The sequence below is a fragment of the Anomaloglossus baeobatrachus genome, chromosome 2 (genome assembly GCF_048569485.1).
Source record: "Anomaloglossus baeobatrachus isolate aAnoBae1 chromosome 2, aAnoBae1.hap1, whole genome shotgun sequence".
NCBI lineage: Eukaryota > Metazoa > Chordata > Amphibia > Anura > Aromobatidae > Anomaloglossus > Anomaloglossus baeobatrachus.
The window spans coordinates 667506173-667533357 of NC_134354.1; the positions used below are offsets into that span (position 1 = coordinate 667506173).

Genomic DNA, 27185 nt, shown 5'->3' on the forward strand with positions numbered 1-27185 from the left:
GTCTGAGTGTGAGTCTGAGTGTGAGTCTGAGTGTGAGTCTGAGTGTGAGTCTGAGTCTGAGTGTGAGTCTGAGTGTGAGTGTGAGTCTGAGTGAGTGTGAGTGTGAGTCTGAGTGTGAGTCTGAGTCTGAGTGTGAGTCTGAGTGTGAGTCTGAGTGTGAGTGTGAGTCTGAGTCTGAGTCTGAGTGTGTGAGTGTGAGTCTGAGTGTGAGTGTGAGTGTGTGAGTCTGAGTGTGAGTCTGAGTGTGAGTGTGAGTCTGAGTGAGTGTGAGTGTGAGTGTGAGTCTGAGTGTGAGTCTGAGTGAGTCTGAGTGTGAGTGTGAGTGTGAGTCTGAGTCTGAGTCTGAGTCTGAGTGTGAGTGTGAGTCTGAGTCTGAGTCTGAGTGTGAGTGTGAGTCTGAGTCTGAGTCTGAGTCTGAGTGTGAGTCTGAGTCTGAGTCTGAGTGTGAGTCTGAGTGTGAGTCTGAGTGTGAGTGTGAGTCTGAGTGTGAGTCTGAGTCTGTGTCTGAGTCTGAGTCTGAGTGTGAGTGTGAGTCTGAGTGTGAGTGTGAGTCTGAGTCTGAGTGTGAGTCTGAGTGTGAGTCTGAGTGTGAGTGTGAGTCTGAGTGTGAGTGTGAGTCTGAGTGTGAGTCTGAGTCTGAGTGTGAGTGTGAGTCTGAGTGTGAGTCTGAGTCTGAGTGTGAGTGTGAGTCTGAGTCTGTGTCTGAGTCTGCGTCTGAGTGTGCGTCTGAGTGTGCGTCTGAGTGTGCGTCTGAGTGTGCGTCTGAGTCTGAGTCTGAGTGTGAGTCTGAGTGTGCGTCTGAGTCTGTGTCTGCGTCTGAGTCTGTGTCTGCGTCTGAGTGTGCGTCTGAGTCTGAGTCTGAGTGTGAGTCTGAGTGTGAGTCTGAGTCTGAGTCTGAGTGTGAGTCTGAGTCTGAGTGTGAGTCTGAGTGTGAGTCTGAGTGTGAGTCTGAGTGTGAGTGTGAGTGTGAGTGTGAGTGTGAGTGTGAGTCTGAGTGTGAGTCTGAGTGTGAGTGTGAGTCTGTGTCTGAGTGTGAGTGTGAGTCTGAGTGTGAGTGTGAGTCTGAGTCTGTGTCTGAGTGTGCGTCTGAGTGTGCGTCTGAGTGTGCGTCTGAGTGTGCGTCTGAGTCTGCGTCTGAGTGTGCGTCTGAATCTGCGTCTGAGTCTGCGTCTGAGTCTGCATCTGAGTCTGCATTTGAGTGTGAGTCTGAGAGTCTGAGTGTGAGTCTGAGTCTGTGTCTGAGTGTGCGTCTGAGTCTGCGTCTGAGTGTGCGTCTGAGTGTGCGTCTGAGTGTGCGTCTGAGTCTGAGTCTGCGTCTGAGTGTGAGTCTGAGTGTGCGTCTGAGTCTGTGTCTGCGTCTGAGTCTGTGTCTGCGTCTGAGTCTGCGTCTGAGTGTGCGTCTGAGTCTGCGTCTGAGTCTGCGTCTGAGTCTGCGACTGAGTGTGAGTCTGAGAGTCTGAGTCTGTGTCTGAGTCTGCGTCTGAGTGTGCGTCTGAGTGTGCGTCTGAGTGTGCGTCTGAGTCTGCGTCTGAGTCTGCGTCTGAGTGTGCATCTGAGTGTGCGTCTGAGTGTGCGTCTGAGTCTGAGTCTGCGTCTGAGTGTGAGTCTGAGTGTGCGTCTGAGTCTGTGTCTGAGTCTGTGTCTGCGTCTGAGTGTGCGTCTGAGTGTGCGTCTGAGTCTGCGTCTGAGTGTGAGTCTGAGTTTGAGTCTGAGTGTGCGTCTGAGTCTGAGTCTGCGTCTGAGTGTGAGTCTGAGTGTGAGTGGCGGCCAATCCGTGCGGGGGGGTCGGATCCGAGGCGAGGCGAGCGGCCAATCCATGCGGGGAAGGAGCCGAGGCAAGGCGAGCGGCCAATCCGTGCGGGGGGGCGGGGCCATGGCGAGCCCAGCGGCCAATCAGCTTTGTGTCACCGTAAGGACACTTAGTGTCACCGTAAGGACACAATTTTGGAGCATGACAGACAGACAGACAGACAGAATAAGGCAATTATATATATAGATATATACACATACAGTATTGGGTAGAATTGAGTTAAGTATATCAGTCCGGCCCTCTAAAAGGATCCCAAGTTCTCATGCGGCCCCATGAGAAATTCAATTGCCCACCCGTGATGTAGACAATGTTTGACTCCTTAAGGCCCCGTCACACACAGAGATAAATCTTTGGCAGATCTGTGGTTGCAGTGAAATCATGGACATATTGTTCCATTTGTACACAGCCACAAACCTGGCACTGATTGTCCACAATTTCACTGCAACCACAGATCTGCCGCAGATTTATCTCTGTGTGTGACACGGCCTTTAGGCTTGGTATGTGACAAACAAATTAATTTGCAGTAAAGAATGGATCATTACTCACCATTCTTTGAATCTTTTGAAATCACTTGGATAAAACATGTAGCCGGACCCCAACAGTCTTCATTCCAGACACACTAACAGCTCGCCATTACATTGATTTGATTATGGAACCAGTGATATAGCTTTTTCTCCAAAGTGTCCTAGGAGCCATTTTTAAACACAATAATGCCAGGCAGGCTGCATGTTGTTCATACTGCAGTGAGTGATCAGTGTGGCCTAAGCATGCTATCATGGCCTGCAACGTACCAGTCTTGTCTCTCACCGAGCACATCTGGAACATCATTGATCAGCGACTGCAGAGGGAGATGCTGGCAGTGGATCTTGATGACTTGTGTGCCTAAATGCATCCAGTGTGCAGAACATTCCTTATAAAAACATTAATAACCTCACTGATATTAGACAAGGTCTGTGCATTTATGTGTTCATACTCGATACTGAATAACTCAAGATGTTTTTACATTTTTTTTTTTTTTTCATAATTTGCATATCATTACCATGTCTATCCATCCTGTGATTTCTATAACTCCACAACTTTTTCTTTTTGGTGTCACAATTTCAATTTTGAGGAGTGTATAATAGTACAACGCTATTAAATTGGGTTTTATAAAATTTGCCCAGATTTTAGGAAGGGCAGATATTTAAATTTGCAGCATGTCCTATATTTGGCAGATAGGGTACAATATATAGGTCTGATATTGTCTTCTAATTATCCTATATTGTAATACATATAATTATTGGTTATGTATTATATTGAATACTGGATATTATGTTATAATCTGTTCTATATGTTTATATTTTGCTTATATTCTTCTGTTCTCTGTGATGTATAGATTGCTGATGAAGGCTTGGAAATAAGGCTGAAAAATTGTTTATTTAGTTGCTACATTTTCAAATAAAAATCCAATGAATGCAAGCAATTAGCACCAATAAATTTATTTTGCAGTGCCAGAGCTAATCTAATGGTAAAATACCAAGACCAAGCAGTAAGGTCATGTAGCCAACTGATCTTTAACCCGTGCGAAACGTGGTACACATCTGACCCTTTTGCTGTCCCTGTCCAGCTGTGGTGCTCCAGTGCCAGGCCGAAATGTGGACAAGCACATAGAGTGGTACACAGAGTCAATCACATCCGCATCCTTAGCCGTGACTTGCCTGTTTTTCAATACGGCCATCTGAACCCGGCCTTAAGTTCAGCCTACTGATACGGCCCTCCACAACAGTCCCAGTTTTCTCTTAGAAAAATGTATTAGCCACCCATGACCCTAGATATCCCACCATAGCTCCAAGTATGCAGATTTATCATGAGGGAATTCTTACCAGTTTATTATCATATATCTCTACTCACCGTGAAAAATGTGTTCAAATCCAGATGAGTCCAGTGGTCCTTTGGTGCGCGTGTATAATCCAAACCACATCTCCTTGAAGTCAGACTTAAAGCTTTCAGTGGAAGTGTAATAACCTGTATATGTAGACAGATGTTAAAGTCTCAATAGACAACGTTCTCTAGACTATTCTAGCTGCAATGGTGGTAGAAACAATGATGGGGAATCAGCTTGTGATGTAATTTTGGTTACTTGACACTAGTGAGTGCTTATTGCCAATTTACACAGCTGACAATGAGTTCTATGGGAGCAATACTACCACTAGTATGCAGTGAGCTCCTCCTAGTGGTGGCTCCATGTGACTAGAGTTTTGTCAACTGCAGCTTTAGACTGTGTGCTCACGCTGCGTTTTTTCATGTGTATTTTCTTGCAGATTTTAATCAACACTGCAAGAAAAAACACATCCCAGCAAATTCTAAGAGAATCCTGACTTCTCTGCACATGCTGCACATTTTGTCCTTGCAGATTCTGGTGTAGAACAAATCTGCAGCATGTCAATTCTTTTCTACTGCAGTGTTCGTGCTTGATCACTGCAGTGGATTATATCGGTCAGTGCTGCACTCGAAGCACTGACACTTCGCCACACACAGCATTCACCCAGCATGGTGTGGGAGGCATTCCGTAGCTCAGTAACCCAGGGTCGTCATAGTGAGAAACCTAGGGTTGCCTTGGCAGCGATTGGGTCCCTATGATCGCAATACAGGGACCCAATCGCCAGGGAGAGGTAAGCGACACCTCTCTGTGCCTCCTGAATGCTGCAATCCCATTGATTGCAGCATTCAGGGGGTTAAACTACCGGAAGCGGTGCAGGCACCGCTCTGGCCAATGAGAGCAGAGTCCCGGCTGTAACATAAGCCTGGCAGCAATCGCCTTAACTCCTGCGATCATCATTACCTAAAAACTCAGACAAAAACGCAAGAAAAAAATGCATGAGAAGACGTGATAAAAACTGTGCATTTTTTTCTGCTGTTTTTCCTGCCAAAACATGCAGTTGTGTACAGACAATCTGCACACAAATCTGCTTCGTTGGGACAAACCATTAAAAGGATAGTCATGGATTTGGATCCCTGTATCAAAACAACAGAGCTCCACTTAGTATATACATATATTATGAAATAAATCAGCACAGAATTTTGAATTAAATAATGAAATTATGTTTATAGCAAAAATAATTTGACCTACATGTATTTCAAACGTCGGGTGTGGATGTATAGTTTCAAGGTGGCAGCTGTGTTCTACCCCTAAGGCCTCTTTCACACATCAGTGATTCTGGTACGTTTGTGCTTTTTTTTATATACGTACCAGAATCACGGACACACGCAGACCCATTCTAATCAAGGGGTCTGCTCACACATCAGTGATTTTTCACTGACTAGGTCTCTGAGCGGCGTACACGTGTGTCCGTGATTGCCGCACGGAGACATGTCCGTTTTTTTCTGCCATCACTGATGTCCCATGGACCACACTATGGTGTGATCCGTGAAACACGTACTAGAAAAAAACACATTGAAAATAAAAAACATTTTCAACTCACCTTTCCAGCGACGGTCTGTGCAGGCTCCTGCCCAGCTCATTATGGCATGCATATTAATTTATGAAGCCGGATTGACCCGGAAGTAGCTGCACAGCGCAGAGGCAGCGGTGGCCGGATGCAGCAGAGCTGGAGACTTCAGCACCATGGACAGCAGGAACGGGACAGGTGAGTATACGTCCATATGCAATCACAGATCACGGATCACAGATTGCACATGGACAACCCACGTGTGCCATGATTCACGGCACACGGAGGGACATAAGCGTTTTTTTACACATCAGTGAAAAACGTCTGTGTGAAACAGGCCTAACAGCTCGGATAGGAGCTACCTCTGATCACTACTGTTTATCCACTTAAATGCCACTGTCAATCACTAACATTAGTGGCACAATCACATGACATGATCATTCCAGTCTCCATCACTCTTCCTCACCTTCCACAAAACGAATGAAGGAACTTTTCCACCGAACATTGTACTCCCATCAAGCCTACCCATAGGCGGGGCTACATAGGGAGCTGCAATATATTACAATACTGTAGTACTGTAGTACAAGCGATCAAATGATTGCAGGTTCAAGTCCCCTTGGGGAACTAAAAACAATAATTTAAAAATGAATAGACAAATTTTTTTAAAAAAATGAAAAAAAATGTTATCATTAAAAAAATGAACATATTTGAACATTTAAAAATGAATAGAAAAATGTTTTTAAAATATAAAACAATACAAAAATGTTATCATTAAAAAAAAAAAAACACTTCCGGTTCCGGTCCTGGCTGAGGAGGCAGCATAGAGGAAAAGCTCCCGACACCCCTCTGAGAAACCGACGATAAACAGCATACCCGGGCAAGTGAGCGAGCAGAGAGCAGCACGTCTGGTAGCAGGAAGCACACAGCTATGGAGCGGTACTTACTGAGGAGTGCTAGTGGTGGTGAGGGGACCTGCAGGAGTGGAGATCCTGACTGCCGGCGGGGAGAAGAGGAGACTGTCATGGCACCGACAAGCCTGATGGAGGAGGAGCCAGAGTCCCCAGTGCAAGATGTGGTAATGGAAGCCAGGAGAGGGAGAAGTGAAGGAGATGAGAGCGGGGGGTCGGGGGAGGATGGAGCAAGAGAGAAATCGCTGCAGGGGATTGCAGAGGGAGAAACACAATGGATAGAGGAAGGGGACATGGAGGAACAAGAAAGAGAGGAGGAGGAGGAGTGCAGCAAGCAAAGAGTGCCCAGAGACGCAGGACACCGGACTGATCACTTAGACACGCAATATAAGGTGTCTAATCATGATAAACGTCAGCAGAAGCTGCATGTCAGAAACAGTAACACTCCTAAAGCAAACAAGAAACTGCCAGCCACACCATTATCTAAATACTGTAAACAAATGGGGGAGGGTGGAAAATCCCCAGCTCAGAATAAGAGAACTAAGAAGCCAGCACCACCTGCAGGCCAAGACAAGCATGCACAAGAGCTCAATGTTGATTATAAAAAATTGGCTGCCGAAGTGACATCACAGCTGTCAAAAGAGATTAAAGTGGCCATTGAAACAGCCATACAAACATCCCTAGCAGCTATGCAAAAGCAGATTAGTGGACATGCATCTAGACTGGCAGAAACAGAGCAGAGAATATCTGACTCAGAGGAGAAAATAATGGCTATGCAAGAGCAAATAGCAGCTCTAGTGAAATCTAACGATTATTTGAGAGATAAAGCGGAAGACTTAGAGAACCGATCGAGGCGAAATAATTTGCGAATTGTGGGGCTGCCAGAATCGGTAACTTTGGGACAGCTGGATAACATATGTGAACACGAGTTACCTCAGGCCCTGGGCATTAAGGCTAAATTCAGAGTGGAAAGAGCGCACAGAGTGGGACCACTAAGAAAACAAGAAGCGAATAGGGGAGAGGATCCAAACCCAAACAAGAAAGCCCCGCTGAGGGCTAGACAAGTGATAGTCAAATATCTTGACTATAAACATAAAGAGGAAATACTGAGGGCCTTTAGAGACAGACAGCGACCATTGCATTACCAAGGCAACAGACTGCTAATTTTCGGCGATTATTCAGCAGAAGTCTCCAGAAAGAGAAAAGAATTCAGCAAAGTATGTTCATTCCTGTATAACAAAAAAGTCAAGTGCCAACTGCTATACCCTGCCACACTGAAAGTCAGAAATCTTAATGGCTCGTTTGCATATTACAAAGACTTTAAAGAAGCAGAGCGTACTCTCATGGCAGAACAGGATAAGAATCGGGCTGATGGACAAAAAAGAGGAAACAATGGAGAAGGGACCAGCAGAGGAGGATCTCCAAGAGGCCCAGGGAAAGACTCGAGAAGCTTTGAGGAGCAATCGCGGGTGGAGAGTAGAGAGGAAAGGAGATTGAGCCCAAAACAACAAAATAATCCTCGCTCGGAACACAGAGACTAACTGTTGGAAATAGTTCATGATAACTGAACTGAACTAGATATTGCTGGTCCTGTTCTCGCACTCTCTCACTCTCTTGATTTCACTCTCTCATGTTCAGTTTTGCTTTCACGCTTGCTATCAGTTTCACTTTCAGTCTTACTCCTAACGTTCAGTCTCACACTCTCACACTCACTCTCAGTCCCACACTTTTTTTTTTTTTTTCCCTCCCTCACATATTCAGTCTCATTTTCAGTTTCACGCTTACTTTCAGTTTCACACTCACTCTCATACTCAGTTTCATTTTCAGTCTCACGCTCACTTTCAGTACCTCACGTGCTCTGTCACTCTTTTTCTCTCGCATATTCAGTCTCACGCTTACTTTCAGTTCCACTTTCAGATTCACTTTCATTCTTACTTTCACTCGCCTTTGTCCAGGAACGACTTCCAGGCGTAAATGAAGTGGATCTGTCTGCTCTGAGTGCTGGGACGACCACCAGAAAATAGAGCTAAGTTGGACTTGAAGTCCTTATAGAGTTTTTGTCATACTGTACTATTTTTGACATTATTTAAGGCTCGTTCATGTGACTCATGTGAATCCGGGGCTAGAACGTATACTCTAAGGGGGGTGACTAGGGAGCTCAACAGTTTGGCTAGGAAAAGGGGAAGTCATCAGCATGGCGAAAAGAGCCAAAAATTTCCCAGAAGGGAAAACGTGTTCTACAGTTACTTGTTTATTGTTATATTTGTTATACCTACAAGGTGGGGAAAAGATATATCAAGCCTGGGGGGCAAATTCTATACCTGGTAATAATTGTCTCGTCTCTTGTGAGTTCAGGGTCCACAGGGGAGGAAGTAGTAAGAGCAAAATACAAAGGCAAATATGGTACAAATAACTACATGGAATGTGAAAGGCTTGAGATCTCCTAACAAACGAGCAATGATACTAAGACATCTGAAAAGATTAAAAACAGATATTGCATTATTACAGGAAATGCATTTGAGGAAGGAGGACTTTTTTCGCATGAAGAAATACTGGGTGGGTACTGTATATGGGGCAGAGGCACAAGGTAGGAAAGCGGGGACAATGATTCTAATACATAAACAGCTCAGCCATGAAGTAGTGACACACGAGGCAGACGACCAGGGACGGTGGCAACATTTAACAATCATTAGTCCAGCGGATAAATTAAGTATCTATAATGTTTACGGACCAAACTCCCAACAGAGCATATTTCATGATGGCATAAAGGCCAACATACTAGCAGATGGGGAGACCAACATCATAGTAGGAGGTGATTTTAACACAGTTCCAGACTCAGCTGAAGACAGGAGGAGGGGGAAGGAGAGGACAGAGGATGTGGACAGAAGGCCAGAGCATAGGGATGTGACATTAGAAGATGTGGGTTTGAAGGACCTCTGGAGATTAGCTCACCCGCATGATAGAGAATATACACACTTCTCGCATCCTCATGATAGCTGGTCGCGTATTGATCAATTTTGGATTTCTCAAGGCCTAGTTTATGGGGCACAAGAATGTGTGATAGAAAACATGGTGATATCTGATCATAGTCCGTTGAGATTGGGTATCAGAGAGCAGTTCAAGAGAGGTACAGATATCATATGGAGATTTCCGTCGTTTCTTCTCAGACAAGATAATTTCCACAGGGTATTACGAGAGTGGTGGGGAGAATTCACAGAGGAAAACAAGGAACACAAAGGGAACCCAGTGCTATACTGGGAAACGGCAAAAGCGGTCTTGAGGGGTCGCCTGATTGGATATGCTGCCATGATCAAAAGGAAAACCAATGAGAATTATAATGCCCAGAGTGAAGCAGTGCGGGTAGCATACACAAAGTATTTGGCTAATAGATCTCCCACGACGAAAGACAGATGGTTGGAGGCAAAAAGGGGGTTCGACGAATGGGCAAAAAAAAAGGAACAATTTTGGTCGCACAGGGAAGCAGAGCTACATAGATTTGGCAACAAGGCGGGGAGGATGCTGGCAAATTTGGCAAGGGGTAGCAGGAAAATGACAGTGATTTCCAAACTAAAAAGAAAGGGGGGGGGAGGTGACCACAGATCCTAAGGAAATTAATAAATTGCTGGGACATTTTTATAGAAAACTATATGGGCCAGGAAACAACGACATGACTGACGAGGCAGAGTGGTTAAGACAAGCGCACTTGCCTAGCGTAACAGAGGAAGATCTGAGTGACCTAAATGCAGATATCACAGTTGAGGAGGTGACTAGAACAATCGGGGAGCTTAACACCAACAAGGCACCAGGCCCCGACGGTTTTAACAGCGAGTTTTATAAGGTTATGAGGGATCTGATCTCGCCAGATTTAACTGCGGTATTTAATGCATTTTTGGAAGGAGAGGAAATTCCTAAAAATTCAAACGTAGCATATATCAAATTACTCCCTAAGGGAACTAAAGACCTGGATGATCCCTCTAGTTATAGACCCATATCACTTATAAACCAGGATTTAAAAATAATATCTAAGATTATGGCTAATAGATTGGCCATGATTCTTCCAAGGATCATTACAAAGCACAAGGTAGGGTTTATTAAAGGGAGAAATGCTGTCACTAATATCCGGAAGACAATACTAGTGGTGGATGCGGTGAGATTGGAACAAATAGAGAGGGGGGCAAGACCCGCTCTAGTTACACTCGACGCAGAAAAAGCGTTTGACAATGTAAATTGGAGCTGGCTGGACAAAGTACTAGAGGCTACAGGGATTGTAGGCAAAATGAGGCTTTACATTAGGAATCTTTACGCTAACTCGGGAGCTAGGGTACACACTCCAGGTTTTTTATCAGACGTGTTCCCTTTGATGAAGGGAACAAGACAAGGCTGCCCGCTATCTCCCCTTTTATTCGACTTGGCCATTGAACCATTGTCAAGAATACTGCAGGGCCCAAATAGTTTTAAAGGGATTAAGGTAAGGGGAACTGAAATAAAGACAGCACTTTTTGCCGATGATGTCATACTATATATGGGGGACCCTAACGTGGATTTGCCACAGACTCTAGCCCTAATTGAAAAATTTGGATTAGTCTCAGGATTCAAATTGAATAAAAAAAAGTGTGAGATCCTGTTCCTAAAAGGGGGGAATGTAAGGGATGGTTGTATATGTGGCATTCCTAAAGCACAGACATCACTTAAATATCTGGGAATTCATATAGGAAGAACGGTGGAATCAATTTACGAGATGAATTATGGCCCACTAATTAGGAAAATTATAGCACAACTAAAGGGTTGGAAGGGTCTGCCTCTACCACTACTGGCAAGGTGCCACCTGATAAAAATGATGAGCTTTCCTAGACTGTTGTACCCATTCCAGACGATCCCGATATTGCTAAAACTGAGGGACGTAAATAGGCTCAACTCAGCGTATGCGGATTTTATATGGCGGGGAAGGAAACCTAGAATAAAGTTACGAACATTGATGAAGTCAACGGAGGAAGGAGGTCTTAGTTTCCCGGATGTTCGGGGTTATAACCTGGTGTGTATAATGAGACATGTGTTTGATTGGTTGAGAGGAACGAGCAGGCACTCAGACTATGGCATGGAAGCCAAGTATGAATCACCGTGGGATTTGGCGTCCATTTTATACTCCCCATTGTCCAGGGCGGATGGGCATATAAGGAACTCAATCTTATTCCGAGACACTATGCTAACATGGAAACTGGTAAGAAAGAAATTGGGACTGTCATGGAAAGTATCTACAACTAAAATGGGGAGACAAAAGGGCGCAATAGGGTCTTACCCGATATAACAAGTGATGTTAGAGAAAGAACAGTAACACTCACCTGGTGGGGTTGTGCCAGTCACAACTCCTTCAGAAAGCATGTGAGTGTCCGCGTGGTTCAAGCAGCGGCCCCGTAGGCACGATATAAATATAATGGTAGACAGAGGAAAAACGGGTATATGCCGCGCTTAAAAACCACTGAGTTGGAAGTAATATAATATTTCTCTTTTATTCACAGCATTCCTACGCGTTTCAGAGACAACAGACCGTCTCCTTCTTCAGGGAAAAAAGAAATCATACAGACAATCAAAGGCTGGTATCTTATAAAGGCTCCATACTGCCACGTTGACAGCTATGACGTCAATCGCCCCTCAGGATTGCACGGTGATGACTCAACAACACGTGGAGACAATGGACACATTGAAAGAAAAAAAGAAAAAAAGAGAAAAAAAGAGGAAGAAGAAGGAAAAAAAAATTTTTTTATATATATATATAAATATAAATATAGAATTTCCATATCATTACTCATTCATGGTTTGAAATAAAAATTGCAAGTAAAATTGGATTTTTTGTGGTTATTTCTTGTGTAAGGGGAAAATTATATATATTTGGGGGCTTGAAAATGAGAAAAAGAAAGGTGCGAACCTATGGGTCATATACTAGAGAAAAAGGAGGGGTGAAAGCCCATACCATTGCTCTAAAGCAACAGACAATCTGAATTGACCAAGGGCTAATGTGTGATCCGAAGGGAAAACTAAGCCGTGATTAGTGAAATGATTCAGATTTATAGTGTAATCTGTTTTATCCTATTTGGACCTGATCATTTGATGGTTAACGGGATTAGAGAGTGTGAAAATTTCACAGTCAAACAGTTCCCGAAAAAATGTGTGTGTTCCCGTGACTGAGAGAAAGGGAAAAAGGATTATCTCCGAACTGATGGGACCATTACCCAACCATTGTCAAAAACAGCAGACAAACCAATTTGACTGCAGGCCGATGTGTGATTGGAAGGGCAATAAAAACTTAGGTGGTGAAATGATCCAAATTTATAGTTGAAAGAAACCTATTGTGTGCTATTTTGAGCTTGATCATTTATTAGTTGGAAAGAATGGTGAAATGTGGAGATTTACGGTGAAATAGTGTTAAGGATGTGTGTCCATAACTAGAAAGAAAGAGAGGATGATTATATCCACAGTGATGGAATAGTTTCAATTGTCCGGGTGAATGAAGTTCAACTAAAAATGGAAAAAGACGCATGCGTGAGGGAATGGAGCAGGTGCTGGACTGTCAGGGTGAGAAGAGTTCAAACCGTGGGAAAAAAACTTAGTGCGCAGTCGCAAGAGGCAAAAATGGCTCGACAAAGGTAACCTTGGGTCAGAACTAGGGATATAACGTCTACTGCGGTATAGGGTGGTGGGGAGAAGACAAACAAGAATTGTCCAAAAAGGCAGGGCTACAACTCAGGGAAATGATCGGATGAAGCGCCACTGATATTGCCAATGGATAAAAAGGGGGGGGGGATGACAATAACTATTTAAATGAAAAATAGACAAAGGAAAAGATATGAATTAAAACATGATTTGAAATGGGAACTTGCAAATTAGTTTTGCAAGCGACCTCTAGGTCAGTTGTAATGATATGGATATTTTAATCAAATGGATCCAAAATATGAAATATGTTTTTGGGAATACAAATGTACATACAAACAAAAAAACATATATGAAATGTCCTAATACCTTATAAAAATGCACAATAAAAATTTCTAGTAAAATATGGTAAAAGCATAAAATCATATTGGTCTTATCATACATGGAATCATCAGGAAAGCAATGTAGTCACTAGAGCAAAAGATTAAATGCATAAAATAATATAAGCAAAATTCATACTTTATAATGATCTTGTCAGATATGGGTTCATAAAAAGCATATGATAGTCACTGGGGACTTGCTAAAAAGGGGGGACCTGACATTAAGATGAAGTAACAGGATCTGAAGATAAAAATATGCAAAGATGGATACAAATATTAATGGTTTGACAAGGTTGGAGCCTAATAAAAAAGATCTGATACCTCATTTAAGCCAAAAGGTTTTAAGGTGTTTAATTTGTGTATCCAGAATGACTCTTTCCTACTTAAGGCTTCGGTCCTATTGTGCTCAATAGGGTCAATTTGCTCAATGGGGGTGATCTTGAATTCTAGTTTTTTCTCATGTACAAGAGTACAGTGTTTTGAGAGCCCATGCAGGAGAAAACCAGTTTTAATGTTATGGCGATGCGAATTCAGCCTATTATGGAGAGCCTGGCTTGTTCTGCCCACATATTGCTTGCCGCAAATACAGTCAACCAAATAGACAACAAAATCAGACTGGCATGTTAGGTGTTTTCTGATCTTGAAAGATTCATTACCATTAGATGAACAGAATGTGGTTCTACCATGATAGATGCTCTTACAACATAGACAGAGGCTTTACATTAGGAATCTTTACGCTAACTCGGGAGCTAGGGTACACACTCCAGGTTTTTTATCAGACGTGTTCCCTTTGATGAAGGGAACAAGACAAGGCTGCCCGCTATCTCCCCTTTTATTCGACTTGGCCATTGAACCATTGTCAAGAATACTGCAGGGCCCAAATAGTTTTAAAGGGATTAAGGTAAGGGGAACTGAAATAAAGACAGCACTTTTTGCCGATGATGTCATACTATATATGGGGGACCCTAACGTGGATTTGCCACAGACTCTAGCCCTAATTGAAAAATTTGGATTAGTCTCAGGATTCAAATTGAATAAAAAAAAGTGTGAGATCCTGTTCCTAAAAGGGGGGAATGTAAGGGATGGTTGTATATGTGGCATTCCTAAAGCACAGACATCACTTAAATATCTGGGAATTCATATAGGAAGAACGGTGGAATCAATTTACGAGATGAATTATGGCCCACTAATTAGGAAAATTATAGCACAACTAAAGGGTTGGAAGGGTCTGCCTCTACCACTACTGGCAAGGTGCCACCTGATAAAAATGATGAGCTTTCCTAGACTGTTGTACCCATTCCAGACGATCCCGATATTGCTAAAACTGAGGGACGTAAATAGGCTCAACTCAGCGTATGCGGATTTTATATGGCGGGGAAGGAAACCTAGAATAAAGTTACGAACATTGATGAAGTCAACGGAGGAAGGAGGTCTTAGTTTCCCGGATGTTCGGGGTTATAACCTGGTGTGTATAATGAGACATGTGTTTGATTGGTTGAGAGGAACGAGCAGGCACTCAGACTATGGCATGGAAGCCAAGTATGAATCACCGTGGGATTTGGCGTCCATTTTATACTCCCCATTGTCCAGGGCGGATGGGCATATAAGGAACTCAATCTTATTCCGAGACACTATGCTAACATGGAAACTGGTAAGAAAGAAATTGGGACTGTCATGGAAAGTATCTACAACTAAAATGGGGAGACAAAAGGGCGCAATAGGGTCTTACCCGATATAACAAGTGATGTTAGAGAAAGAACAGTAACACTCACCTGGTGGGGTTGTGCCAGTCACAACTCCTTCAGAAAGCATGTGAGTGTCCGCGTGGTTCAAGCAGCGGCCCCGTAGGCACGATATAAATATAATGGTAGACAGAGGAAAAACGGGTATATGCCGCGCTTAAAAACCACTGAGTTGGAAGTAATATAATATTTCTCTTTTATTCACAGCATTCCTACGCGTTTCAGAGACAACAGACCGTCTCCTTCTTCAGGGAAAAAAGAAATCATACAGACAATCAAAGGCTGGTATCTTATAAAGGCTCCATACTGCCACGTTGACAGCTATGACGTCAATCGCCCCTCAGGATTGCAGGGTGATGACTCAACAACACGTGGAGACAATGGACACATTGAAAGAAAAAAAGAAAAAAAGAGAAAAAAGAGGAAGAAGAAGGAAAAAAAAAATTTTTTATATATATATAAATATAAATATAGAATTTCCATATCATTACTCATTCATGGTTTGAAATAAAAATTGCAAGTAAAATTGGATTTTTTGTGGTTATTTCTTGTGTAAGGGGAAAATTATATATATTTGGGGGCTTGAAAATGAGAAAAAGAAAGGTGCGAACCTATGGGTCAAATACTAGAGAAAAAGGAGGGGTGAAAGCCCATACCATTGCTCTAAAGCAACAGACAATCTGAATTGACCAAGGGCTAATGTGTGATCCCAAGGGAAAACTAAGCCGTGATTAGTGAAATGATTCAGATTTATAGTGTAATCTGTTTTATCCTATTTGGACCTGATCATTTGATGGTTAACGGGATTAGAGAGTGTGAAAATTTCACAGTCAAACAGTTCCCGAAAAAATGTGTGTGTTCCCGTGACTGAGAGAAAGGGAAAAAGGATTATCTCCGAACTGATGGGACCATTACCCAACCATTGTCAAAAACAGCAGACAAACCAATTTGACTGCAGGCCGATGTGTGATTGGAAGGGCAATAAAAACTTAGGTGGTGAAATGATCCAAATTTATAGTTGAAAGAAACCTATTGTGTGCTATTTTGAGCTTGATCATTTATTAGTTGGAAAGAATGGTGAAATGTGGAGATTTACGGTGAAATAGTGTTAAGGATGTGTGTCCATAACTAGAAAGAAAGAGAGGATGATTATATCCACAGTGATGGAATAGTTTCAATTGTCCGGGTGAATGAAGTTCAACTAAAAATGGAAAAAGACGCATGCGTGAGGGAATGGAGCAGGTGCTGGACTGTCAGGGTGAGAAGAGTTCAAACCGTGGGAAAAAAACTTAGTGCGCAGTCGCAAGAGGCAAAAATGGCTCGACAAAGGTAACCTTGGGTCAGAACTAGGGATATAACGTCTACTGCGGTATAGGGTGGTGGGGAGAAGACAAACAAGAATTGTCCAAAAAGGCAGGGCTACAACTCAGGGAAATGATCGGATGAAGCGCCACTGATATTGCCAATGGATAAAAAGGGGGGGGGGGATGACAATAACTATTTAAATGAAAAATAGACAAAGGAAAAGATATGAATTAAAACATGATTTGAAATGGGAACTTGCAAATTAGTTTTGCAAGCGACCTCTAGGTCAGTTGTAATGATATGGATATTTTAATCAAATGGATCCAAAATATGAAATATGTTTTTGGGAATACAAATGTACATACAAACAAAAAAACATATATGAAATGTCCTAATACCTTATAAAAATGCACAATAAAAATTTCTAGTAAAATATGGTAAAAGCATAAAATCATATTGGTCTTATCATACAGGGAATCATCAGGAAAGCAATGTAGTCACTAGAGCAAAAGATTAAATGCATAAAATAATATAAGCAAAATTCATACTTTATAATGATCTTGTCAGATATGGGTTCATAAAAAGCATATGATAGTCACTGGGGACTTGCTAAAAAGGGGGGACCTGACATGAAGATGAAGTAACAGGATCTGAAGATAAAAATATGCAAAGATGGATACAAATATTAATGGTTTGACAAGGTTGGAGCCTAATAAAAAAGATCTGATACCTCATTTAAGCCAAAAGGTTTTAAGGTGTTTAATTTGTGTATCCAGAATGACTCTTTCCTACTTAAGGCTTCGGTCCTATTGTGCTCAATAGGGTCAATTTGCTCAATGGGGGTGATCTTGAATTCTAGTTTTTTCTCATGTACAAGAGTACAGTGTTTTGAGAGCCCATGCAGGAGAAAACCAGTTTTAATGTTATGGCGATGCGAATTCAGCCTATTATGGAGAGCCTGGCTTGTTCTGCCCACATATTGCTTGCCGCAAATACAGTCAACCAAATAGACAACAAAATCAGACTGGCATGTTAGGTGTTTTCTGATCTTGAAAGATTCATTACCATTAGATGAACAGAATGTGGTTCTACCATGATAGATGCTCTTACAACATAGACAGAGGCTTTACATTAGGAATCTTTACGCTAACTCGGGAGCTAGGGTACACACTCCAGGTTTTTTATCAGACGTGTTCCCTTTGATGAAGGGAACAAGACAAGGCTGCCCGCTATCTCCCCTTTTATTCGACTTGGCCATTGAACCATTGTCAAGAATACTGCAGGGCCCAAATAGTTTTAAAGGGATTAAGGTAAGGGGAACTGAAATAAAGACAGCACTTTTTGCCGATGATGTCATACTATATATGGGGGACCCTAACGTGGATTTGCCACAGACTCTAGCCCTAATTGAAAAATTTGGATTAGTCTCAGGATTCAAATTGAATAAAAAAAAGTGTGAGATCCTGTTCCTAAAAGGGGGGAATGTAAGGGATGGTTGTATATGTGGCATTCCTATAGCACAGACATCACTTAAATATCTGGGAATTCATATAGGAAGAACGGTGGAATCAATTTACGAGATGAATTATGGCCCACTAATTAGGAAAATTATAGCACAACTAAAGGGTTGGAAGGGTCTGCCTCTACCACTACTGGCAAGGTGCCACCTGATAAAAATGATGAGCTTTCCTAGACTGTTGTACCCATTCCAGATGATCCCGATATTGCTAAAACTGAGGGACGTAAGTAGGCTCAACTCAGCGTATGCGGATTTTATATGGCGGGGAAGGAAACCTAGAATAAAGTTACGAACATTGATGAAGTCAACGGAGGAAGGAGGTCTTAGTTTCCCGGATGTTCGGGGTTATAACCTGGTGTGTATAATGAGACATGTGTTTGATTGGTTGAGAGGAACGAGCAGGCACTCAGACTATGGCATGGAAGCCAAGTATGCATCACCGTGGGATTTGGCGTCCATTTTACACTCCCCATTGTCCAGGGCGGATGGGCATATAAGGAACTCAATCTTATTCCGAGACACTATGCTAACATGGAAACTGGTAAGAAAGAAATTGGGACTGTCATGGAAAGTATCTAAGTACTTAAATCCCTGGGCATCTCCGAACTTTCCCATGGGACGGGAAAATAAGCTATTTACTAGATGGAAAGAGAAGGGCGTCGAGAGAATGAAGGATGTCATGAATGTGGAGGAGAGAAGGTGGCTGACAGGACGGGAAGTGCTTGACAAGTATGAACTTAATAGCTCACATATCATCCAGTATGAACAACTGAAGCATGGAGTATTTGTAGATTTGGGGGAGCTTGGAAAGGAATTGAATAAGAGTTTGATTAATGAGCTTATGGAAAGTGATGTAGCAAGTGTAAATGTTTCCAAAATTTACCGAACATTTCGGGGAATGCTTATATCTGGGGAGGATAGCCGTACTCTAACAGCGTGGGGGAAACAATTGAAAGGGCAGGAAGTTGTAGGGGATATATTGAAGGGATGGGCACAGATGCGGAAACATGTTACCAATGAGAGATGGAGAGACACCCAATTTAGAATTTTACACAGGGCTATTATGGGCTTCAACATTCCGGGAAGAGATATGCGGTGTCCTAAATGTCAGAGAGAAAAAACAGATATGCTACATGGACTATGGGAGTGTAAGGAAATTCACAGGTTCTGGAATCAAGTTAGATTATTTGTCCAGGCAACATGGGGAATTTCTGGAAATCTAGAGCTAATGGTGTGGATTTTCCATTCCTTTGAGGGAGGAGTAAGAGGGGGATCGGACATGCCGGGAAAGAAGAAATATACAATAGTACATGACATAGCCATGATAGCCAAACGGTCCATATTAAAGCATTGGATACAAAGGGAGGGACCATCCATAAAAGAGGTCATCGGGGAATTACATAATTTATTGAGGCTGGAGAAAGTGGAAGCGGAAAAGGACAAAGACAGGTTGACACCCAAGTTCTTTGGGAAATGGAGAAATTTCATTGAAAGTCAATTTACTCAGGGAGAAATAAATAATCTGATGACACCTTTTATACAATCGGAATGGTACCTTCTGAATGATAGCCAGGACAAACTGGGTAAATTGAAAATCACGGAGGTGTGGGTTCCGGAGGAAAGGGAGACGAGACGCTAAGGTAGCAACAAGACGTGCCAGAAAATTTGGAAGCATTCGGGGTTGGCTTAGGGGCTTAATGATTCTAATTGACTTGTATCGCGTCTGTTATTTCTTAGTACTTTTGCCTTGGTTTAATAGAGACCATATCAATCAGATAAACAGTTTAAAATATCAAGTTGGGGCATTGCACCCTATTATGTCACATATTGTCAGACAAATGTTTTTTCCTTGTGTAACCTTGAATATCTTGTTATGTTTATAAAAAATTGGAAAATCAATAAAAAGTTTTTGAAAAAAAAAAAAAAATTACATATGTAATCATTGTTGAGTTGGTAAAAGTCCAATCAACAAAAATATAACATTAATTAATCCATAAGGAAAAAGTCGTAAAGAGAAAAAAAAAACAAATGAAAAGAATAAGGTCATGAGGTTTTCTGTTTCCATGAACAGTAAAAAGTGCCATATTATAGGTTTATAGATTTTATATGAGGCCCAAACGTTTATTATACCCACTGATTTATTTGCAACTTTTTGTTCTAATAAATTATGTCTGTATTATTTTTCATGTATTATGGTATAGGTGCGTGTCTTTTACCTTTGGAAATGAAGAAGTTGGACAGTCTGCTGAAGACTGTGGTCTTGAATATCTCATCTACAAAAGCGTTTTGCTCATTGATCTCAGCGCTGGTCACTATCTCGGCTGTCCCTGTGGTCTTTATATAATTGTCAAGCAGGGCAATAAAGCGAGAAAAGGTTGGACGGGCAAACAGTTTGGCTTCATTCACGTAGCTGTAAAGTCTGCGAAAATAATAAAGCGCGATAGAGACAATAATGCCCATATTAGCAATACTTTTCTGGAGATTCTTTTGCGGAACATGGATAAACTTATTATAAGAAGCTATAACATTGAATGAGATTAGAACAGCATGTATTAAAATCTAAAGGAGAAAAAAGTATTAGAAAAATCCACATTGCAGAATGGAATACATTAAAGATGTTGTCCAGGGAATATAGTTATTTATTTAAAGGGGCTTAGAATGGGTTAAAAGAATAAACAAATGCTCACTAGGTTCCCACTGGTCTCTACATGTCCAAGAACGAAAAAACGGACACCCGTGATGATAACGAATTCAACAATAATACATATTTCATTGATACACATACACAAAAACTTATATATGATGACGAGGTGCAATCATGATGATCAAAAAAACCTAGCAGAGTACTGACAACCATATAGCTAATGAAATATATATATTAAAATCAATAAAATATCTCACAAAAAATATTGCCATATTTCTATAGAGTACCATAGCTGTAATCGTACAAACACAGCAGCACAAGTTACAGAAAAATGGATAGACCTCAAATCCTTAACCAATTTTCTGACCAAGTATTATGTGCTAGTCACCTTACATCCTCAGGTGGGCAGTATTAAGACAAAAAAACTGTGTCTAGTAACATATGGAGAGGCACTAAATATGAATGGCCATGCGTTCTGATTCATGACAACATGAAACAATATGGTGCAACATACTGCGACATTTCTCTCACATAATGTGATGGAGATTACTCATTTGGCTTACATCAGCAGTAAACACAGGAACACTTCATGTAAAAGTCCTAACGGTTTATTGAGAAAAACATAAATCACGCTACACAACAGACGGATTTCCATAACATTCGCGGTTTACCTGCACAGGTTCAGATACACTTATCCAGTAATATACCACACCGACGGATTTCCAGTCCATATCATTGACCCACTACTGACTCCAGTCAGTAAACACACCCCTTTCCAGAAGTACCTTTTAAACTGGCTTCAAACCTCTATTCACGGTCCTGGTCAGGATGGGCAAATCCTCCCTTCTTGCCGAGGACTCCTTCCTGTAGACGTCGTAGTACCCTCACCTTGACTCCCACTGGCTAACTCTGGTCAGCACGCCACACCTCGGCATGAGGTTCTTTCTTGAAGGCATAGCAGGCCTCACAAACTGAACATATGCCAATCAAACAGTCATAACAGGTGAGACACAACTATGGTCGGGGGTATGTGAAGAGCCAGACTCTCCCATCTCTCCAGCTATCCGTACAATCTGGCCCTGATATACCCCAACAAGATACGGGCCGCTACAAGTACCAGAACGGACATCCAGGCTTACACCACTTTTGTTATATATACCAGCCACCCTATTACTATACATATTGTGCAAAGAATGTATTAAGGTGCAGAAATTTACGAAATACAACTTAAGCATAGAATCTCACATATTTACCAAAATATATACCAGCAGGGACCCCCTGACGCATGTTTCGATGTGACAACTAGCTTTAAATATATTCTCTAAATATATGCATTATGTCTTGATATTTTAACTATCATATACAAAGTCTTTAATATGACACAGGATAATGGCACCAGCTTCGAAATCACTGCATACTTCATGCCCATTCGGCCCCGCCTCTTCTGGGGTTGGTCTACTAATGCATTATAAGTCACTCCCCACCTCCATCTGTGGCCATGCCTCCTGCATTTGTTGATCCTCATGGGATGGGCTGCACTTCATTCAGGCGCTATTCCACTTGCGTCACGGGTCTCTCCTTGCAAGGAAATCACATCCTTCCGACTATGCCAAATATAATGTGGCTCAAAGCAATAGCTGTTGGAGAGGTACTCGCTTTCCTTCTGATACGCTACAGAAAAAAGGGGTTCTGAGGATCCTGGGTGTGTGTGTGTATGGGTGTTGCTGTTGAGGAGACATCCATATTCAGTTCAGCGACACTTTGTGTCGCGGGCGGAGGAGGGGACGCTGCGCTCTCCCACTGCTCGGGTCCGGCTGCCGCTGCTGCTGCGGCCGCTGCTGCTCGGTGGCTCGAGCGATGGGCCGGATCCCGGGGACTCGAGTGGCGCTCCTCGCCCGTGAGTGAAAAGGGGTTTGGTTTTGGGGATTTATTGGCAGTGACGCCACCCATGGTTGTGGTGATTGTGTGGACACCACCGCTGCTCTGTATGGGGATCCCGGGAGCGGTGACAGGGAGCAGCTTTGTTGTTATTTCTCCCCTCCGTGGGTAGGGGGTTGGTTGTCCCGGGGCCCAGTGATGGGGTAGGGGTGGATAGCAGGCCGGGTGCGGGGCCTGGTGAGGTGCAGGGTCGCGAGGGCAGCGCTGTGCCTCACGGCACGGTGGTACTCACTCAGCCTGAGATGGTGACACAGTTCTCGGTAAAACACTCGGCTGGAAGGACAGCTGCTGTTGCTTTTCCCCGGTAGTTAACGGTGACTGTCTCTTTCCCTGCACCTTGTGTAATGTTGGTAGCGATGGATTCCCACCGGTTACCTGCTCCCCGACTTGGATATGGGCCGGAGGAGCCCCTCTTTGCCCGCAGGCGCTGGCCCTGAGAAACTGGTGCCTTGGCGGTGGTGGTGTCTCTCTCATACGGTTGGACTGTTGCCTTCAATCTGGACTTAGTTGTTTGGAGACCCGGAGGTCCCCTTCACTGACGGATTTGGCACATTCACGGCGACTCCTAGCCTTGCCGGGATCCGAAAGGCCCCTGCCAATGGTGCTGGCTTCTCCTTGTGTATCGGTCCGGTACCGCCGGGCCACCACCCGTCCACGGTCCTCACGGCAACTCCGATCAGCCTCCACTGCAGACGGTCACCGCCGTCTGCTAACCTTGCTGTCTCAGTCCGGGGCACACACCCGGACCAACTTCAGGCTCTCTCAAGCTGTCACTTTCCTCTTCACTACTTTCCCTCCTTCTACTTCAAACTCCGAACTCTCACCTCCTCTCACTTCCTCCTCCAAACTCTAACTGCCTGTGTTTTCCTGCCTCCAGGACTGTGAACTCCTTGGTGGGCGGAGACCAACCGCCTGGCTCCACCCCCTGGTGTGGACATCAGCCCCTGGAGGAAGGCAACAAGGATTTCAGGTCTAGCTTAGGTGTACCTAACCGGGGTGTATGGTGTGGTGATGTCATTACCTGTGACCCCTGGCTTGCCCAGGGCGTCACATTCCCCTTAGCAAAATGCAGACCGTCCGCGGGCTGCCCGTCCAACACCGGTTTTATTTTTCTGAAAAAAGATAAGAAACACAATACAAGTAAAATAACATCATCCCACAACGGGAGGCACTTTTCTTAAACGTTGCAAACGGTTAACGGTTACGGCTTCCGCTCTCACCCACCCAAGTAACCTGGCCCTGATGCTGCCCCTAAGAAACAGGCAGCACCCCTTGACCCCAGTCCTGCACCAAGCCACCCGAGCGGGATCTGTCCTTCCCAGGGGACCCACGTCCATGGGGAGCCCCTGGAACCCCCAGAGGGTAGCCACCGCTGGCTGGGCCCCAGCCTGCTCCACTGCGGGCCCTCCCTCCAATCTGCCTCTCCGGAGGCGGTAACGGTAAGCTGTAACAAACATTTCTTTATTCACATTCCACAAGTTTGTGGTTGCCCTGCAAGTTCACGGGCTTGTCCGTAAGGAGTCCCTTACGCAACTTTAAACGGTCCCCACGGGGACAACGGTGCCGGCAACGACCGGTCCAATCACGGTTCAATCAGATGACTTCCTCAGTTGATCACTTATCATTTTCTCATAACTTCCAACTTTAAAACTTTCAACACACATGTTCACCCCCCTCTAGATAGTAGTTTCCCTATACCTAAGTGGGGGTCTACCTAGGTTGGGGCGAGTGGACCTCCGGGGTCCAGTGTCAGTGGTGACAGGCAGCGGGGAAGAGGGAACAATCAGTCTCTCTTCCCTGTTATCGTGTGGGGCAGGTGGAGGCATAGGGACCAACTTCAGGCTCTCTCAAGCTGTCACTTTCCTCTTCACTACTTTCCCTCCTTCTACTTCAAACTCCGAACTCTCACCTCCTCTCACTTCCTCCTCCAAACTCTAACTGCCTGTGTTTTTCTGCCTCCAGGACTGTGAACTCCTTGGTGGACGGAGACCAACCGCCTGGCTCCACCCCCTGGTGTGGACATCAGCCCCTGGAGGAAGGCAACAAGGATTTCAGGTCTAGCTTAGGTGTACCTAACCGGGGTGTAGGGTGTGGTGATGTCATTACCTGTGACCCCTGGCTTGCCCAGGGCGTCACATTTGCGTGGCGCTGGATCCCTTGGACCCCAGGATGAGGAAACCACACCAGTTTGTGAAAAGAAAGTTATTTTTACTCAAAAACAAGGTTATATATACGGAGTAACAAGTAGTGGTCTCATTATTCCCTTCTGAGCGCTAAACAGGTACTCTTCCAATGGTTACAGGGAATGAAACTGTTCTTGCAAGGAAGATTACAGTAGGAAAGCACGACAACAGGGGTGACTCCATAGTGTAAAGGACTAGCAAAAGGGAGCTCTTTCTGCTACCACCTTACTAGAGGTACCAAAGATCTGACAGAAGCCACCTTCTATTCAAGGCTGTCCTCAATACTCAGTACACTATTGCTGCATTACACCTAGTTCAGTCTCTAAAGTATCCTCCACTCGCCTGCTTCAGATAAACTGCCGCCATTGTAGATTCCTGTATGTCTCTTGCTCTCTGATTTTTCTTACACACACACCCAAGGCTACAATCCCTTCTCTGATCATGTCTTTTACTCCTTCATTGCTCAAACACTACATCCTAACTGCCCTTGAACTAGGAACTCCCCACCCTTGTCTCTATCATTCCTCCCCACAATGGGCTGGGTCTACAGTTAACCCTGTCATACCTGATATACAGGTGTACCGCCCCGCGCTCAGCTGCAGCTGAGCCGCTCGGATCCGGGCTCCTTGGTGGGTGGCTCGAGCATCTCCAGACCCGGGGTCACTTCGCTCTGAAAGGGTGCTGGCGCTACTTAGGGGGGGTGGTAGGTAGGTGTATGGCCGGAGCCGTGTTTAAGTTTGTGACGCCACCAATGGGTTGTGGAGAAAGTGGACACCACCGCTGCGGTTACTGGGCACCCAGGGCAGATAGTGATGCAGCAAGGTGTTAACCCCTCCGTGGGCAGGGGTGGTGGCCCCGGGACCCATTGGGGAGAGCTGGGCGGTGCAGGGCGGTGCGCGGCCGGATGGCACTGTTGTACTCACTGTTATTGACACACACAAGTCTCTGGTAAACAAAGTTGATGGTGATCGGTGCCCGCAGCCAGCTGCGTCTGGTCCCCCACCCGGTTCGGTGGTCTTTGCCTTTCTCCTGCACCGTGTAATGTATGTGTAGACTGCCTGCGCTTCAGCGACGGGAGTCCACTCCCCGGCTGTGTGTATGTCGGGAGAGCCCGTTTGCCCGCAGACGCTGGCCTGTGGGATCTCTCTGCCTGTGCGGTGGCTTTCTATCCCCCCTCGGTGGGCTGTTGTCTTCAGTCGGGACTTTGGAGGGAAAGGACCTATTGTAACGCCTGCCTGGATCAACAGACTCAGATGGGATGTAATGGACAGGCTAGAGGGAAGCCACTCACCAAGCAGGACCCCCAGAACCCTGAAACCCTTTAACCCCTATACAGGGATTTGGAATTACACAGGGCCCTGGAGATCACTACCTGTGGAAGGCTGCAGTCCGATGAGAGTAGTCGTCAGGCAGGGTCAAACCAGGAATAGCAGAACAGGGACAGAATCGGAAGGCAAGGACGTAATCAGAAAACGTAGCAGAGGTCAAATCCGGATCGGACAATGAGGTACAAAAACAGCAGGCAGAAGGGTAGTCAGAAAACACGCAGAAGTCAGCACACAGGAATCACAAAACAGAATAGGGCGGATCAGGAGCCAGGAAATCAGAACTATCTCTGGCAGAGGTCAGCAGACAGGAGGGGAACTAAGAAGGGTGTGGTGTCTTCCCATTGGCTGTAGCTGAACGCTGGCAACTTCAGCTGGAAGACACATGCCACCCACAGTCAGCCAGTGGTACTGCAGATCCCAAGATAACCCAGCCCAATGGATGATCGGAGCCTGCGCCCACCGGTGCCGCTGGCATCGACTCGTCTCCCATCACCAGCACTATCCATGGCAGGAACACGGTGTCACCTGGCGATCAGAGCAGAAGTCGCTGGAGCGGACTCCGGTGGTGACGTAACACCTATAGTCCAGACTGCAATCAGTTAATTAACTCAGTCCAGTGGATTCTGGACCTCGTTTCAGGGTCTGAGTACCCCCCTCTGTGCTTCGGTTTCCGAGTCGGTTCCCTAGGTCGGTACCGGCGAGCCACTACCCTGCCCCGGTCCACCACAGTTCCACCGAGCCGGCTTCCCGGCTCCTGTAGGCTAAGGCCTCCATTTGCCTCCTAGCCAAAGGTGCCCGGGCTCCAACCCCGGCACCTGTCAGACTCCTTCACTCCTCACTCCACTGACTGCACTGAACTGTGTGTTTCCTGCCTCAGGCCCTCTGAACTCCTCGGTGGCATGGCCAACTGCCTGGTTCTGCCCCCTGGTGTGTTCATCAAGCTCTGAGGGAGGTGACTAGGTTTTATTGTTTGGCTGATGTTACCTTATTGGGGGACAGGTGTAGTGCGGGGCTCTATCTGTGACTACCTGGCTAGTCCAGGACGTCACACAGGAATTGCAGCCTACAGGAGGATTGAACATGTTAAAACCACTAGCAACATAACAGGCATAAAACATTATATTACTATGATTGGTGTCTTCAGGGGGAAAGTGACAGCCTTTCCACCTCCTTACAGTGGCGCACCCCCCTCTTTGACACATCTTGGGGGGCATACCATCATGTCACTGGACTAATGAGACTTCCAGGGGCATGGTGGCTTGATGCGAATGCCCCACAGTGACTTCATTTGGAAACATTCCACTATATAAGATCCTCTATTCAACTTTGGGTATACCCTGATATACCCTGAAATA

The 27185-nt window shown here is 44.5% G+C and overlaps 1 protein-coding gene across 1 annotated transcript in view; it reads right to left on the minus strand.

Annotated features, from left to right (window-relative positions):
- Positions 1-27185, minus strand: part of LOC142290519 (uridylate-specific endoribonuclease D-like) — a 122587-nt gene that overhangs the window by 75423 nt on the left and 19979 nt on the right. The window contains 2 exon segments of the mRNA XM_075334478.1: positions 3701-3814; positions 19954-20156. Coding sequence (XP_075190593.1) covers positions 3701-3814; positions 19954-20156 — 317 coding nt within the window.